At 39.3% G+C, this 16,047-nt stretch overlaps 1 protein-coding gene across 1 annotated transcript; it reads left to right on the forward strand.

Moving 5' to 3' along the window:
* Window positions 1-30: 30 nt before the first annotated feature.
* Window positions 31-16,033, forward strand: ABCG5 (ATP binding cassette subfamily G member 5). The gene is given in 14 exon segments (XM_035320168.1): window positions 31-358; window positions 713-834; window positions 1,261-1,397; window positions 1,620-1,718; window positions 2,430-2,562; window positions 4,076-4,215; window positions 5,087-5,216; window positions 7,777-7,990; window positions 8,260-8,428; window positions 8,430-8,466; window positions 9,277-9,415; window positions 12,248-12,433; window positions 14,098-14,210; window positions 15,368-16,033. Coding segments are annotated over 14 exon segments (1,938 nt in total). The 5' UTR covers window positions 31-236; the 3' UTR covers window positions 15,565-16,033.
* The last annotated feature ends 14 nt before the right edge of the window (window positions 16,034-16,047 follow it).

Below are 16,047 nucleotides of genomic sequence, written 5' to 3' on the forward strand. Positions count from 1 at the left end.
CAGTAACAGCTCGGGCTAAAGGTACATCAGATAGCGGGTTCTGCTAATTGCCTATCGGTTGTTCTCAGGAAGAGAAAGCACCAAGAGCCGCTCGGTTTTCTTTTAACCACGTTCCCCGGGTGGTGAGGGCTGGGGGCGGCGAGTCCCTCCAGCCCAGAGGGAGCGGGGAGCTGCCCCTACCTGGCTGAGGCATGGTGGCAGCGTGAGGGAGGCAGCCCACAGCCCGGCACTGGAAGATGTCGGGCAGAGAGCCCCCTGCCCTGGAGGGGGGCAGCAGCGATGGGCGGGCGGGTGAGGTGAAGGCTTCGGCGCAGCCCCCCAACAGTATCAGTGTGCAGGGGGTCTCCTACACGGTCAGGTAGGACTGGGGAAGGTGGCAGGGGGAGCCCCCACCTGCTGGGAGCTGCCCTGACCTGGGGATGGAGGGGAGAGGGGCTGGGACAGGTGGGCTGCGGGCTTGATTTGGGCCCAGTGAAGCCTGGCAGCCATTTTAGGGCCACCTGCCTCACGGCGCTGGGCCACCACCTCGGGGTGGGGTGGGTGGCTCGGAGGAGACACAGCAGGTCTCTTCTCCAGAGCCAGGAGTTTTTCTTCAAATGTATTTGAAGAAGATGCTGTAAAGTGGGTTTCCCATGTTTCCCATGCTTGTGTGCTTCATGCAAACCTTTTTACATCTTCGGTGTTTCTTCCTTTCTGATGTTTGTTTTCCAAGAGAGCGTGTTGGCCCCTGGTGGAATGTTCCTTTGTACCATAAAAAATGGACTCGGCAAATACTTAAAGATGTTTCATTTCACATAGAGAGTGGCCAGATTATGGGGATTTTAGGAAATTCTGGTAAGTTGTTCTTGTATCTTAAAAGAAATAAAATCAGAGTTAATACTGGCAACTTCCACAGTAACCTGAATGTGACTGATATCTGTGCTTTAAATAATGAAATTGCAATTGCTTTTAACTTGTGCTTGGTGAAAATGTGACTCTTGTTTTCAGAGTTCTATCTTCTGTCATCTAACTGGCAATTATAACTACAGTAAGATGTTAGGTTACCTGTAAACCCAAATGGTCCACTATAAAGCATGGATTTGTGTGAAATAAATTCTAATTCACACACATGTATTCAAGGTTTCCATTTACTTCCTTATTCCTTTAATGTTACTGAGGAAAAATGATTTCTTGTTTTCATGTCTTCATCCAAGTGAGGCTATCAGACTTGAGATTGCAAAATTCATCTCATCACATGATTTAATTTCTTTTGTTTGAAAGGATCCGGGAAAACAACACTTTTAGATGCAATATCAGGAAGGCTGGGCCATAAAGACAGTTTCCTCGGTGAAGTGTATGTGAACGGCCGTCAGCTGAAGAAGGAACAGTTTAGAGACTGCTTCTCTTATGTACCACAGGTTAATCTCCTCATTTGTTTCTGTATACTGTGCTTCCTCCTGTGGTAAAAAAAGTGAAAGTTGCTATTGTAATGCACTATTGTAATCTGACTGTGATTTTGCAATTTCAGTAGTAAATTTGGTACAAAACAGTTAAATTGCATGTGTGAATGAAAGTGTGTGAGCAAAAGTAGTATCTTAATTCCTACTGAACTAACTCCTGTTTCCATCATCTCTTTTTAGAATGATGCTTTGCTAAGCTTCCTCACTGTAGAAGAGTCTCTGACCTACACAGCTTTACTTGCTCTTCAGAAATGCTCCAGCAATGTTATCAAAAAGAAGGTCTGTATATTGTCATCTTCCACCAAAAATAGAGAGTTCAGCTCCTCTTTGGTGTCTAGGAGAAACATCCCTCTCTCGTGTGCTTGAGGCCATGTATGCTGGAGTCTCATGAACAGCAGAGATGACTTTGGCACTATTCTGGCTCCTTAGGTGCTCTCTCACAAACCAGGGCACCCCTGAAAAGCACTACTAAGCTCCTTACAAGCCACCTTCTTCATAAAACAGGCATGTTTCTGATTTACTAGAGGGCTTTTTGGCCTCTGAGAGTAAAGATTAGATGTGCCCCATCAAAGGCATTTGCTTTCTGTCTTCTCTCTTCACTTTATCTTCCATTCAGTATTTCATACTGCCCCCAGATTGACTTGCCTTTCTGCTCCCTTATTTTGGAAGCAAGACCAGCACATTATGTTTAACATCATAACTTCTGGCACCACCTCCAAAATGCTCTTCTCTTAATGTTAACAGAAGCTAAAATTCTACTCATTTAAGAATAAATAGAAATGAAAATGCATTTTAAACACTAATTGAAATACTGTATTAAAAATAATTGAAATGAGGCCAAGTACCTTCCAACTAGAATGGATGAAACTAGCATATCGGGAAAGTCTTAGCTTAAAATAATGCCTTTTTTTTTTTTTTTTTTTTTTTTTTTTTAATTGAGTATCTGAGTTGGACAGTAATTAGTCTTTCTAAATTGTAATTATTTTTCAGGTGGATGCAGTTATGGCCGAGCTGAGTCTTAGCCACATTGCGGACAAAATAATTGGAAGCCATATTTTTGTAGGAATTTCTGGAGGTGAGAGGCGTCGTGTTTCAATTGCAGCCCAGCTATTACAAGATCCAAGTAAGTACCACTGTGTGGATTTTCAAAGTAAAGCAGAGCAGTGTCACTTTGTGCACCCGCTGTGGACCTCCATAAACCACTTCAAAATACAAAAGCATTTTTGTTCTATAATTCAGTAAAAGCTAGTCTAGCAATAACGGAGAAGGATGAACAGTAATTCAGGTCTGCCATTAATCTGTTAGCTAGTCTTGGAAAGCAGTGAATTTTAAAATCTTAGGGACCATTTTACCTCTTTCTGGGCTCCCTCTTCCCATGTACAAAATATCGGTTGATGTGTTGATTGATGGTTTATTGAACCAATTAGAGCTGTACATAAGCAAGCACTGAGTTTTGTAGTGGAGTAGCTGTCATTGAACCATGTATGTGTGAGTGCCATGTACGTGCCAGAGTCAAAAAGACAGTCAGCACGTGAACTTTGCTCACTTGGAAAGTACACAAACAAAACAGAGTAAATTGCTCAAGAGAATAATAGCCCTCATGTTGTATTTCCCTAGCCAAGAATCCAAATATTGATGCATACCATGCTCTCTATGTGGTTGTAGTTTTACTGTATAGGAAAACAAGTCAGATGAATGAAAAAGCAGAGTAACAGAGTGAGTAGGAGGATTAGCCATGGGAAACAGCACTGTAAATTGCATCATTTTTAAGATAGTTTTGTAAAGGTGCTAGAATCTTCCAATGTATACCGCCCATTTCTTGGACTCCAGAGTCCTTGTAGCACTGCAGATGCACTAGGACTGCGTACCAGGCAGGAGGGAGAATTTAGATTCCACAGATACTGTGTGCTAATGGTGAATCCTGCACAGTTCAGTGGGAGTATTCGTTGCTCACTAAGCTCACGTAATAGTAACTCTGTGTAAATAAACCTGTAAGTTCTCCTCCCTCCTCCTTAAACCCTAACTGAGGCTGAGCTGTCCTCTTCTATACTTTATCTTATCTATGTAAAAACAATCGATTTGACTGTAACTTTTACCATTCCATGTGCAATAAAATGAGAAAGAAAAGTTTTAAAAAAAAACAACACAGCTCTCGTTTATGGAATTACACATGCTGTATTTTAATACAGCTCTTAATTTGCTCACAATTAATTCACTATGTATATATATCTTTAATTGGGATGACAAATTCTGGTTAACTATGTCAGTTATATTTATATTTGTATACATGCTGAATTTTATCATGATTGTTCTTAGAAGCAGGTGTAGACATCAAATCTGTTTCTGCAATTTTCTGATTTCACCTGAACGTAGAGAAAAAAAAAAAAAAAAAAGATTATGCTATGATCTTGCAGTAGTTCTTTGTCCTTATTCCTAGTAGCTGAAACTGAACGACTGAAGCTAACTAAAGATGAAATATCAAGTCACAATAATAACGGTGCATGTGCTGCTTACACATGGAACTTCACATGTAAAGTAATTTCTACAGTATTTGTCAAACTAGCTTGAAATGCAGAAGCCATAACATTTGCTCTCTGTTTGCCTGAGTTTTAATGCTATTTCTTGTTGTTTCACAGAGGTCATGCTACTTGATGAACCAACAACAGGGCTGGATTGCCTGACTGCAAACCAGATTGTCTCGCTGCTCTCAGAGCTTGCGCACAAAGACAGGATTGTGATTATTACAATTCATCAGCCTCGCTCAGAACTCTTCAGGGTAAGTTACATCTACTTGCTACTTTCTCTTTTACTAGCCTTTTTGTACTTAAGTTCTTTTCAGGATAAAAGGACGAGGTCCAGCAGAGTTGCCTCAAAAAGCTCCTTTACTTCCTCCCTGTGTTAAATACAGCCTTGTCTTTTAACCTTGCAGCGCTGGCCTTCTGCTGCTTGCAGGGCGTGTTGGGACACACGCTGCTCGGTGCCAATAGTGCAGACGCTGACTGTGCACATTACGTTTGTGATACAAAGCTACCCAAATAAGAAATCCAGGGAGAAGCCATGTAAATCCCTCACGTGTGCTGGCACTGTAAAAACTAGCACTTTATTAATACATATTGGTATCTCGGTAATGCTTGCGGTTCAAGACAGAAGAGTGACAGAGGTTTTAAAGTGGCCCTGGGAATATGGGCTGGCCACAGCTGGTGGAAACCCTGCCCTGGCAGACGTACACCCAACCGACAGTGCTGTTGAAGTCCTTAAGCATTTCAGGATAATGTTTCCAAAATTTGGGGGACTGTGCAGATTGAGGCTGTTAAATGCCAAACGAGGTCACTCAGTAAATGAGGTGCGGTTAGAAGCAAAGTCCACAGCTCTCGCTTCTGTTTGTGGGTTACCTCTGTGTGCTGCTGGTTCTGATAGTTCTGAGAATCACTAGTTTTAAGAGCTTACAAATGTGTCATCTTGCATAACCATTAAGAGGAGTGACGGAAAGGACAAACTGCCTTTGACAGAAATATACTAAGGAAGTTTGAATGTGTCAAAACTACTTTTCCTGTCAAAGCATTTTTCTTACCAAGACAAAGCTGTACTCAAGAATTAATGTACTTCTTCTCAGTACGTGTTGCTACAATGCTAATTTGCCCCCACAGTTATTTGACAAAATAGCCATCATGAGCTTTGGAGAAATGGTTTTCTGTGGGAACCCTATGGAAATGATCACATTTTTTAGCAACTGTGGCTATTCGTGTCCTGAACAATCAAATCCTTTTGACTTCTTTGGTAAGTTTATCTAAGTTGCTTTGGTAAGAATATGGGCTTTCTTTAGACAAACAAGTTGTTTTCTTCTCCAGATTTTTCCAGAGATAGAAATGTGTTTGAATTTTTGCCTGATTTTGTAATTGTGCTCAGCTCAGAGGAGAGAGAAAAATGGGCCCATGGTCACCAATATGTCCACAGACAACATATGAACAACACAAATTTGCAGTAGGACTGAAAGACAGCAGAAAGGAGTTAACTACCAATAAAAAATGAATCTCATCTTCATGAAACCTGTGGGCTCCTTATAGCTTCTCCCTATGGCTCCCATTGGACATAAGAATACCAATTTCATCCCCAGACTGTGGAAAGTCTCGTGCTCTCACAGACTTTTGTAGTGCCAAGCAACTGAACACGGTTGTTGGGTGGAGGGAAGGGTAGGAAAAATACAGGATGTCCAAGGGATGAATTTCCACAGATTCACTGTTTGAGATTTTAGAAAGTTTGGGGAGTTTCTACTACTGGAGCAGAACGTATGGATGCTTCAGGATGTGATGACAGCAAGCCGTTTGCACACTTTTTTTTTTTTTTTTTTTTTAACCAATTCACAATCAAAAAAGTGTCTGCAAGAGATTTGGAAAATGAGGCTCAGTTTCATTGCAGGGCATCTGAGTACCTGATCCAGTGGAAAAATGTTTGAAGAACATGTAAACATGTTTGTGTGTGTGTGTCTGTGCCCATGTACGTGTGTGAGTGTGCGTATATCTTATAAAGAATAGTTTGTAGGCTGATTTCTACCAACACAGCTGAACAATAAGCAGAGAATTTGACCAATCACAAAAAAAACCTGTATTCAGAAACAGCACATTGAGAGGAGGCAGTGTTTTTCTATTGTCTAGATGGCATCCTAAATTCAGAGGGAAGAGAGGATGGTTGTTGACATGACGCTGGAATGGGATGAAGCTGAAAATACTCGTGTGACAGTGAGGATAATTTTGTCTTCACGAATTTGAATAGTCTTGAAATGCATAGATGATTTGAGATTTAGACCCACATTTAAAACAGCTTGGTAAAGAAAGTACTGCATTCTTCAAATGTCAACCTTTGAATGTGACAAGAAAAGGAAAAAATACAGTTTAGAGCAAAGAATCATCAGAATATTTAGTCTTTGGAAAATTGGTAGTTTATATTTTTTGTGTGATTTAATGATGTGAATGAAGGGACAGATTCTGATATCGTTTACACCAAAAGCAGAGGAAAATAAGATCTGATGTATTGAGCATGGATTGTATTGTTGAAAAGTTGCACATTGTAAAAGTGCAAATGCAGTATCTAATACATTAGATATTTGGTCCAGAAGTCAAGTCTTCAGTTCAGATTTGCTTACCATTGAATAAAATTATGCTAAATTCCAGCTTTCAGAACACCAGGAAAGTAATCATAAGGTTAATTTGGGTTCTGAGGACAAATTAAGACTCCTGGACAAGGGCTAGAGATAGCCTTTGCTGTTGTATTTTGAAGTTGAGCATAACACTAAAACTGAAATCTAAGGGATGATACGAACCTTAAAAACAGGTAACTTAATACTAATGTCTTAGCAGGCATGGACAAATCATATAAAAACCTGTAAGTACAGCTGTTCCCAAGAACAACAGTCTTTTTTTTGAAATGTCAAATAATTCATTGCTGTTAGGGTTAAGGAACATGTTTACTACATTTTTGCACTACTGTTGAATCCACATGACTTGTACAAATACCACGCATACAGTTCCCTTCTGCCCATAACAGAATTGCTGGTGTCAGCAAATAGCCATCGAAAGGATTTACGCCTTTAAGAAATTAGTGCCATTAGTGCCACCTTTCATAAGTAAGTTCCATGGCAGCAAGTAATGTTTTTTTTGGCTTGGGCTGAGCCTGCTAGTGGGACTTGGCCTGCACAACATCTTCTAACTTCATGTTAACATGCAGAAATGTGTCTTTGCAGAATGAGCTCAGAGTAATGGAAAGCTAAAGCTCCAGGGTTATGGAGGAGCAGGCAAAAGACAAGAGGGAATCAGGGAGCTGTATCAGAGGACTTACCTGAAAGCCTGAGAGAGACATGACCAGAAAGCTGTCTCTTCATCCACATCATTGTTCACCCTCAGCTGGGGATCTGTCATGCTCTCTGCAGCAGCAGTGCTTCACGGGTAGCACAGCTCTGTGCTGTGCAAAGACACTGAAGGGCTCACCAGCACCCCACTAAGTCCTTGCGTTCCGAAATGCAGAACCCAACACCTCGAGGGTCCTACAGGAGCCACAAAACGTGGAGATTTATTGTGGCTGCACAGTCATTCGTTCGTGCTGCTTCAAACAGAAGGGAGGAGTGAAATAAACTTCACCTCTTGCAAGAGGGGAATAGCTAAGAATGGAAAGCGATGTGGATGTAGTAAAAATGTTGTGTATTTGCAGTGGATCTGAAATGAATGATTCTGAATGAATCTTTTCAGACTTTAGGCTAGAGACAAGGAAAAGTTAGTTGCAAGAGGGGAATAGATAAGAATGGAAAGTGATGTGTATATATAGTAAAAAATTTGTAAATTTACAGTGGATCTGACTTCTGTGGACACCCGAAGCAAGGAACGTGAACTTGAAACCTACAGTAGGGTTCAGGTAATTACATCAGCCTACAAAAACTCAGAGATCTTTAGCAAAGTACTGGCAGCCATTGAAAGAACAAGGTGTATGAAAGATCGGCCACCTATACCATTCAAAAACAAAGACTCACCCGGTGCCTTTTCCAAACTATGGATTCTTTTCCGGTAAGACTTTTTATTTTTTTTTTTTAAAAAAAAAAAAAAAAAAGAAATATCCTTTGCTTTGTTTTCCTTGCCCACTTATCTCGCAGGCTTTTTCCCTGTTTGTGTAAATGCACTTTCTTGGTATTTTGGTCTTTTACATGTCTGTTTTTTTCATACTGCTTTCTTCAGGGACATATTGCATGTAAGATCTCTTCACAGCTAAATATCCTACCAACGTGTGGTCAGTCATAGCTAACAAGTATTTTGTTACTGTTTTGTTTCATTTTCAGGAGGATAACAAGAAATTTCTCTAGAGATAAGATGGGCATCATCATGCGTCTCCTCCAGAATCTTCTGTTTGGCTTGTTCGTAGCATTTTTCCTTCTTAGACTAAGGACTGACGTGGAAAAAGGAGCAGTGCAGGACCGTGTGGGGCTTATCTACCAGTGCGTGAGTGCCCCCCCCCTACACAGGGCTGCTCAATGCTGTTGGCCTTTGTGAGTTTCTGTCCTCTGTTCTGTGCAGCAGCAGGTATTGCTGCTGCTATTTTGTAACTAGGAATAACTCTTTTTTGAAGATTAAAAGGATCATTTAAAGGATCCTTACAGTTTTAGATAGTGTCAGAGTTGATGCAGAAGCATGCAATTCAAAAGTGAAGTTCCTGCAAGCTTCGCTATGCAGAAAAAGATTGGTGCACCAGAGAAGCTCCAGGTTCACTGCACTTAAGGAAGGAATATGCTCTAATCCCTGCCTCTCCCTTTTTACAGCTGGCCTGTGTGTGGAGGTGCTGTTCTGAACTATGCAGGAACTTGCCTGCATGCAGCATTATAAAGGCAGGACAAAGTCTAGGTTTAAAATTTACCATCTTAAGTAAGATCAAATCCAAAGACACGTGGTAAGGGTGGAAGTACAAACCAGCTTTGACAGCAAGCAAGGATAATAAGATTTAAGACTATTATGTGGTGATTATGTTTTTATTAGAGGGTGTTTCTCTTAGAGCTACCATAGATTAGTCACACAAAGACCAACAGTAGTTTTTATTTACAGCCCTAGAAACTGTTCTGCTCATGTAGGGAACGTACCCTGCTGCCATCGCCTTGAGATCAGAGCACCTCAATAAATTATCCAGTGATGGCACCTTTTCCATGTCTTTAGCTTTTATCTACAAAAAGGGAAGACTGGCCAGCAGTTTTCTGCTAAATATTCAGAGTTGTTTCAGTGCATGTGATCATTTTTGCTAGAAACAAGTCTTGTTTCTTAATTCAGTGATGATTTATTTCTTGTCTATTTAATTATATTTAATCCAGTTCCACCTTTACGTGCCATCAGTGACCAAGAAAGTAAAGATGGCTTGTATAAGAAGTGGCAAATGCTCTTAGCCTATATACTGCACTTCCTGCCCTTCAGTGTCATCAGCGTGGCAATCTTCAGCATCTTTATATACTGGTAAGTACATAAAGTTGGATTTTTGTTTTCTTGTTATCAGTTATTCCTGTTATTCCTTGTTATTCCTGTTAGATTGTTGTTTTCTTGTTACCAGTTTCAGTTCCCTTGTCAGCAGTCAGCCTCCTTGTGTGGCCTCACGCTCTTGTCTCTCAGCATCATTCAGATCATCAGGGAGAAAATTTAAGGAAAGATGATGTGATTTTAATTTCTCTTTTTCAGGCAGTGGTAAGACTAGGTGTACATTTCTAGTAGGAGGTGTTAAATAAGATCAGGGACGTGAACAGCACTTATGACTTAACAGTCGTACCAAAGGCCAGCTGAGCACTGCTGAGGTATTTGCAGGAAGGCTTGGTGTTGCAGGTAGGTCACACTTTGAATACACACACACATACACAAAGTTTCCTATTTCCTCGAGTGTTTGGGATTTACCTACAGCATATGGATGTGATGAGATCCAGAATCCTCTCTTCTACTCTCCAAAGAAAGGCACAAAAGTGGATTTCTGATACAGAGAGAAAGGATTTGACAGTAAAAATTGCTTCCCCCCTGCCCTGTACATCAATTTCCACACATCATTGTTAGTTCTATCACAGATTTTGGTGATAAAATATTTTATCTTTTCACTGTTTCACCTGTCAGATAGGTCTAGTGTTCTTCATTCCTATTCCATTAATCTTCCCCCTCTGCTTGCTTATTCTGATTTTAATACAGTTCACACTTGCTATAGTAAGGTAATAGCAAGGTAGTGAGGTTCCTGTTTCTGTCCCTCAGTCTTTCTGAGTTGTGTTCCTCGTGATGAAAGGAGTGGTGTGTACTGCACTAGAGATTATTTTTGGTTTCAAGTGGCAGCTGATGTCTGCAAAATGAGTTTGGTGACTTCACGCCTGCTGGTTTCCCCATTCACACCACAGAGCTTGACTCCAGTGGGCAGTAGCATTAGACTGGGTAGGCTTGGCAGCGCTGGGTTAACTGTTGGACCTGATGATCTTAGAGATCTTTCCCAGCCTGAGCGATTCTGTGATTGTAAGTAGATGACAGTCTGCAGTAAAGCATGTACAAATGACTGGCAGGCTTGGTGGTGCATGAGCATCACGAGCCTCTGTTTGTCACTTAATCCTTACCAGACAGGAAATTCGTATGGCCACAGGCTTTCCCCTTGTGCTTTGGTAGCTTCAACCACAACCAGCAGTAAAGCTCTTGGTTCTAGTTAAGAGGTAATATTTACTGCCATTAGCCTCTGCGTGTCCCTGCTGTCTTGTAGTTGTTTGAAAGGCCTAAGTTAGCAAAGTGTCAGAGTGACTTTGTAGTGCCCTTAGGCCTCTAAGGAAAGGCAGCTCCTGTGAAATTCTGAAGATTGGACCTGTGCAGAACCAAACTTTACTCAACGGACTAACTTTTGGAGAATCATTTATAGCTTCTGGTGTGTGCTTTTACAAGCCATTTTCTCTGAGTTTGTGTATGCAGGCACATAGAGGCAGAACCGAACTCTTACCTGATGAGGCACACAACAGGTCTGGCCAAGACCAAGTACAGCCACTTCCATATAGCAGTCAACTTAACGCACTCTATTTGTGCAGATTTTCCCAGCTAAGGATGCCTCTGGGAAATGTACCAACAGTTTATATTGTCCTACCCTCCTATTGCTGTGATTTTCTCTCTCTTTTTTTTTTTTTTTTTATTTTCTTCTGTTTCTACTCCTGCCCAGATTTACTAGCCTGGATCTGCATAGCTCATAGTAAGAAGTATTAGAGCACTTCAGAAAAGGTGATACTTTAATGCTAGGACTCAGAGCTGGTCCTTCTGTACCAGGCTGTGATTAGAGGCTGTTAAAATGCCCGCTCGCTCAGTGAATGTTTAATACTTGAAAAGTCAATGTTCAGCCATCTATTTATAATAGAGATTGAGTATTACATGCAAAAAATGATACAGAAAAAACTGTGAGAAAATTAATAGAACGATTTTAAGATCATGGTTCAAGCATGGTGCATTATGAAAAAGACAGAGGGCCCTGAGCAATGAAGATGAAAGTAGTGTTGAATACCTGCTGGTTAGCTAAGCAGAGTATGCAGTGCACACCTAGTATAAGGCAATTTTGGTATGAGGCATTGTGAAAAGAGTAATATGTCACCATATAATAAAAGGTTTTGTCATCTGTCACATATGCTACAAGGCTGAATTAAGTTTGCCAAACAATTGCTGGCTTTTCTTAACTTTTTACTCTTTAGTACAAATTGGCCGTGGTGGTACGTTTCCTTAAGTAAGCGAGGGAAAAGCTAGCAACGGCGTGTTGTTTACTGAACAGTGTACAAGTCTGGAGGAAACTGCATTTGGATGAATCACAAGGGTGGTGAATTCAACTTGAATTCCATTTAATTAGGATGAGGCTATTCATATATCTATTTTTACGTTTGCAAGCACAGTATCAGAAGTACAAAATTCCCTCTTAATTATCTGCATAAAGATGTTCTTTACATACATGACTTAGACAAATAACTTATATGTATAGACTGTAAAGGCGGGCCGATGTTAGTATAAAGGATCTTTAAAGCCATGGTGGTTATCTTAAAATAACACAAATTCCTCCTGCAGTTACATCTTTACATAACACTCTTTAATCTACATGGAGGAAACTTAGTGTGTCTGCACATATGAAATTAAGTGGATGTCCTTCATGTTAAGGCTCTAAAGAACATGCAAGGGACTCAGGGACGAACTGTTCACTTTAATGTGCTGTGATTGCAAAAATGAATAAAACCAAAACTAGTGGTTACGTTTCAAGTCTAGTACCAAACCCATGTTTTTATATTTTTCTTCTATTCGTTTTTTGTACAGGACTGTAGGGTTGTATCCTGATGCTGCCAGATTTGGAATTTTCTTTGCTGCTGTCTTCGCGTCTCATGTAATTGGAGAATTACTAACACTTGTAATACTTGGCGTGGTTCAAAACCCAAATATAGTCCAAAGTGGAGTGGTGCTGCTTAACTCAGCAGGTGTGGTAGCAGGAACAGGACTTGTAAGGTAAGAAGAAGTTTTATTTATGGTGTTACTGTTAAAACAGTCTACCTATAGAACGAGTTCCATGAACAATCTGTATTACATAAGAGCAATAATGCACAGGTAGCAATGGAACAAACGTACAGCTGTTATCTTCAGAGGAAGAACTATCTAATCATATTAGATGTTGTACTAAATACAAATGCACACAAAAATAACTTTACATATCAGCAAAGATACTAACATGTTTAACTTTTTCACCGTCTTATTTTGGAAATAAAGATAAAACTGAGCAATTCAAATCAATCAGCTCAGCTGAATTCTTTTAGGAATACCACCCTGATTCCATGAAATGCTGTCCTTTTTAAAGGATTCTTCCAAAAAAAAATTTCTGGAGCATATAAAACAGGTACTAAATACTGGGAATTATAGTTTTAGAAAAAAAAAGGAAGTTGTTCTCAATTATCTTATTACTGTTCTTCTCAGATACTTTTTTTTTTTTTCCGGTGTAAAATCAACGACATAAAAATATTAAATCAATATTTAGTTTTATAAATATGAAGGAACATTATTTGCTCGCTGCATCATTGTGCATGTACATGTTTATGTTTTTGCACAGTAAATACAAGAACTTTGAGTTTTCCTCTTGTGTGTCAGCATTGAAACTATTATTTCTTTGAGAAACATCTCAGAATAAATGTATTACTGCGGAAGAGAAAGGTGTGCTTCACATGCCTAGAAAATGTGATATGCTCAACCGAGACCTTTCCAATGAAAATGAAATAAGCTTAACAATACTTGTCATTAGGTTGTCCTCAAGAAAAGCATGAGAGTCCTCACAAAGCAGATGATGCTTCGTCTGTTCACAGTAGATCTCAGCTAATACTTGTTTATCAAATAAAACCAGGTTAATATTTAATTAATGTGGTCCCTACCTAATTCCAGGAAGATGTATGTTTATAATAACAAGACAATTATTCCTGCTACTGTAGTTTTTTAACTTTTAAAAATAACTTTTAAAAAAGTATTAGCAATGTCTTCACTGTAAAGTAAGACTAGAAACCACTCTTACTAATACTATGAATCCCTGTGATAATTAAACTTCCTACCCCATGAGGGATATTAAAGATGGCATTTGTTGCTGGTTTATTTGTTTAATTATAAAACATCTTGCAAACTTTTAGGTGCCAGAACTGCCCCGTCTCGTTGAATAATATTATTTCAATATGTTCATATTCTGTTTCTCTTCACATTCTTCTTTGCTTTATTATTGTACCCAGTGAAGTGATACTAGGCCTTTTTTAGTTTTGAAGATTGAATGAAGGGGTGGTGGTTTCTAACTTTGGAAACAACACATTGGTTTCTTGTGTTTATAGTGGTTCTTGTCATTTTCAGTTTATCTCTGCAATATGAATATCAAAAACTTCACAGAATTATTTGTGACTGCCCATAAACAACGTAGGACAGAATGCTATGACACTGTACAGTGTCATAAAGGCAGAGACAACCCTTGTTGCTGTCACCTCATTTAGCCCTAAGACAGACTTTATGGTTGAAAACCCTTCATGTACAGCTAAGAAGTCTTGCTGTAACAGGCTATGACCAAAGATAAGAGATTGTTTTAATTTGGGGCAGAAATGGCTCTTGGAATGTAGCAAAAGACAATTTAATGTCTCTGTTTCTTATAGGACCATAGAAGAAATGCCAACACCTTTTAAAATACTCAGTTATCTTACCTTCCAAAAATACAGCAGTGAGATTCTTGTAGTCAATGAATTTTATGGCTTAAGCTTCACCTGTGGTAAGTGTACAATTTTAAAAAAATATATCTTTAGTCTAATGTAAATAATTTTAATGAGATATTGAGGCTTATCTTCCTTCTGCAACCAATAAAGGTATCCTGATAGTTTAAATCTTTAAACTATGTGCTAGTTGTTTAAAAAAATCAGTGATTAGTAAACACTCACTGAAACTCCGTATCTGCAAGCTAGAGAAATATTGGACTCATTTTTTCAACTATTTCTCATTCTTTCACTTTTTCATCTTTTTCTTATTTTATTCCCCTTTGAGTTGAATTGTAAAGTAAACTTTGCAGCCTGCTACATGCTTATCAGAACTATTACACATAGAATATCAACAGAATTACGTAATACAGGATCAAATATTGGTGGAGGGAGCAGTACAGGTAACACCTGACCAGATTTTTCCTCTAGTTCTAGTGAAGATTCAGTTCAAATGTGTGTTACCACAGCAAATACTAAGAGGCTTAGCTCTCTGTCAGGTTGTGCTTTGCTGTTTGTGAGCAAGATAACTGGCACAACATTAGAATCAGATTGGAGGGATTAGAAGGATGATGTGAATCCATCAACAGCAGTAAAACTTCCAGCTACGGGCCTGCCCTAAACTATTCTGGGCTTTGTAGCCAGGTGTCTGTGCTTCTCTCCAAGCAGAGACATGTTCTCCATATTCTTTATCCACTGTTCATCATCAATCTCTCCTGTCCCCTTCATTATAAGAGGGTAGGTGGCAACTGTTTGAATATGACCATACAAGCAACTGTTAGAAGAAGACTCCATGCCTTTGGTGGTGACCATCAGCAGCTGATGGTTAATGTGAATGATGCAAGTCTGTCATCTTGGTTCTTGAGGCCCCGTCTCCACAACGTGTCTGAAAAGCCATAAATCTTTTACTCAGTATCAACAGAACAGAAAGCTCCTAGTGAACCCTTGTTCATTTCTTCAAAAAATATGGCACAGATTAACTGCAGAAACATATGGATTCTCTGATCTCACACCCAAAGGATGGGACCTATAGCTATGAGCAGTAGTTCATCATTAAAATAACATGAAGGCATGTATAGGTGTAATACCTATATTAAATGTAAGAGCTAGACACTGGAGCCGGAGTTTTAATTTCACCGATTAACCTACTGAAGGAATTAATTTTTTCTTTTGACAGGGGGAGCCAACAGTTCCACTACAGTTAATTCTGCATGTATATTCTCCAATGGCATGCAGTTCATTGAAAAAACCTTTCCTGGTGCGTTGTCCCGGTTCACAATGGATTTCTTATTGCTCTATGCTTTTGTACCAGTACTTGCAGTTATAGCAGTCCTGAGCTTCAAAATAAGAGAGAAAATTATTAACAGGCAGTGAAAAAAGGTGCAAGATCTGACAATATGTATTTTAAATTTTATGTTCTTAATTTCATAGTAAAAATCAAGGTAAATTCTTGATTTGCTGGATTTTAGATTTCAGAATTTAAATGACCATACATAGTAAAACACATTCATCTTCTTGTTTGTTTCTAACTGGATGCTTTCCATCTTGAAAAACAAACCTCTCTCTTAAGAGGGTGAACGGCTTCATGCTATTCCTTGTACCTCATTCCTAAATCAGCCATATCAACAGTATTACATGTCTGAAAAAGCTTTTGAATTTAAATTAGTCTGCTGATGTCATTTTTAGCAATGTATCTCACTGGTGCTCTAATTCTTTCCCCAGTTTTGTTGTTTTTATTTTAGCTATTACCAATAAGCCAAGGTGTATAATGGCTAGTAAACCTTTCTCCTAGAATTGTATTTGAAGTAGTATGCTTGGTTTGATACCATTTGGGGGATTTGTAGAAACAGACTAACT

The sequence above is a fragment of the Oxyura jamaicensis genome, chromosome 3, assembly GCF_011077185.1.
Source record: "Oxyura jamaicensis isolate SHBP4307 breed ruddy duck chromosome 3, BPBGC_Ojam_1.0, whole genome shotgun sequence".
Taxonomy (NCBI): Eukaryota; Metazoa; Chordata; class Aves; order Anseriformes; family Anatidae; genus Oxyura; species Oxyura jamaicensis.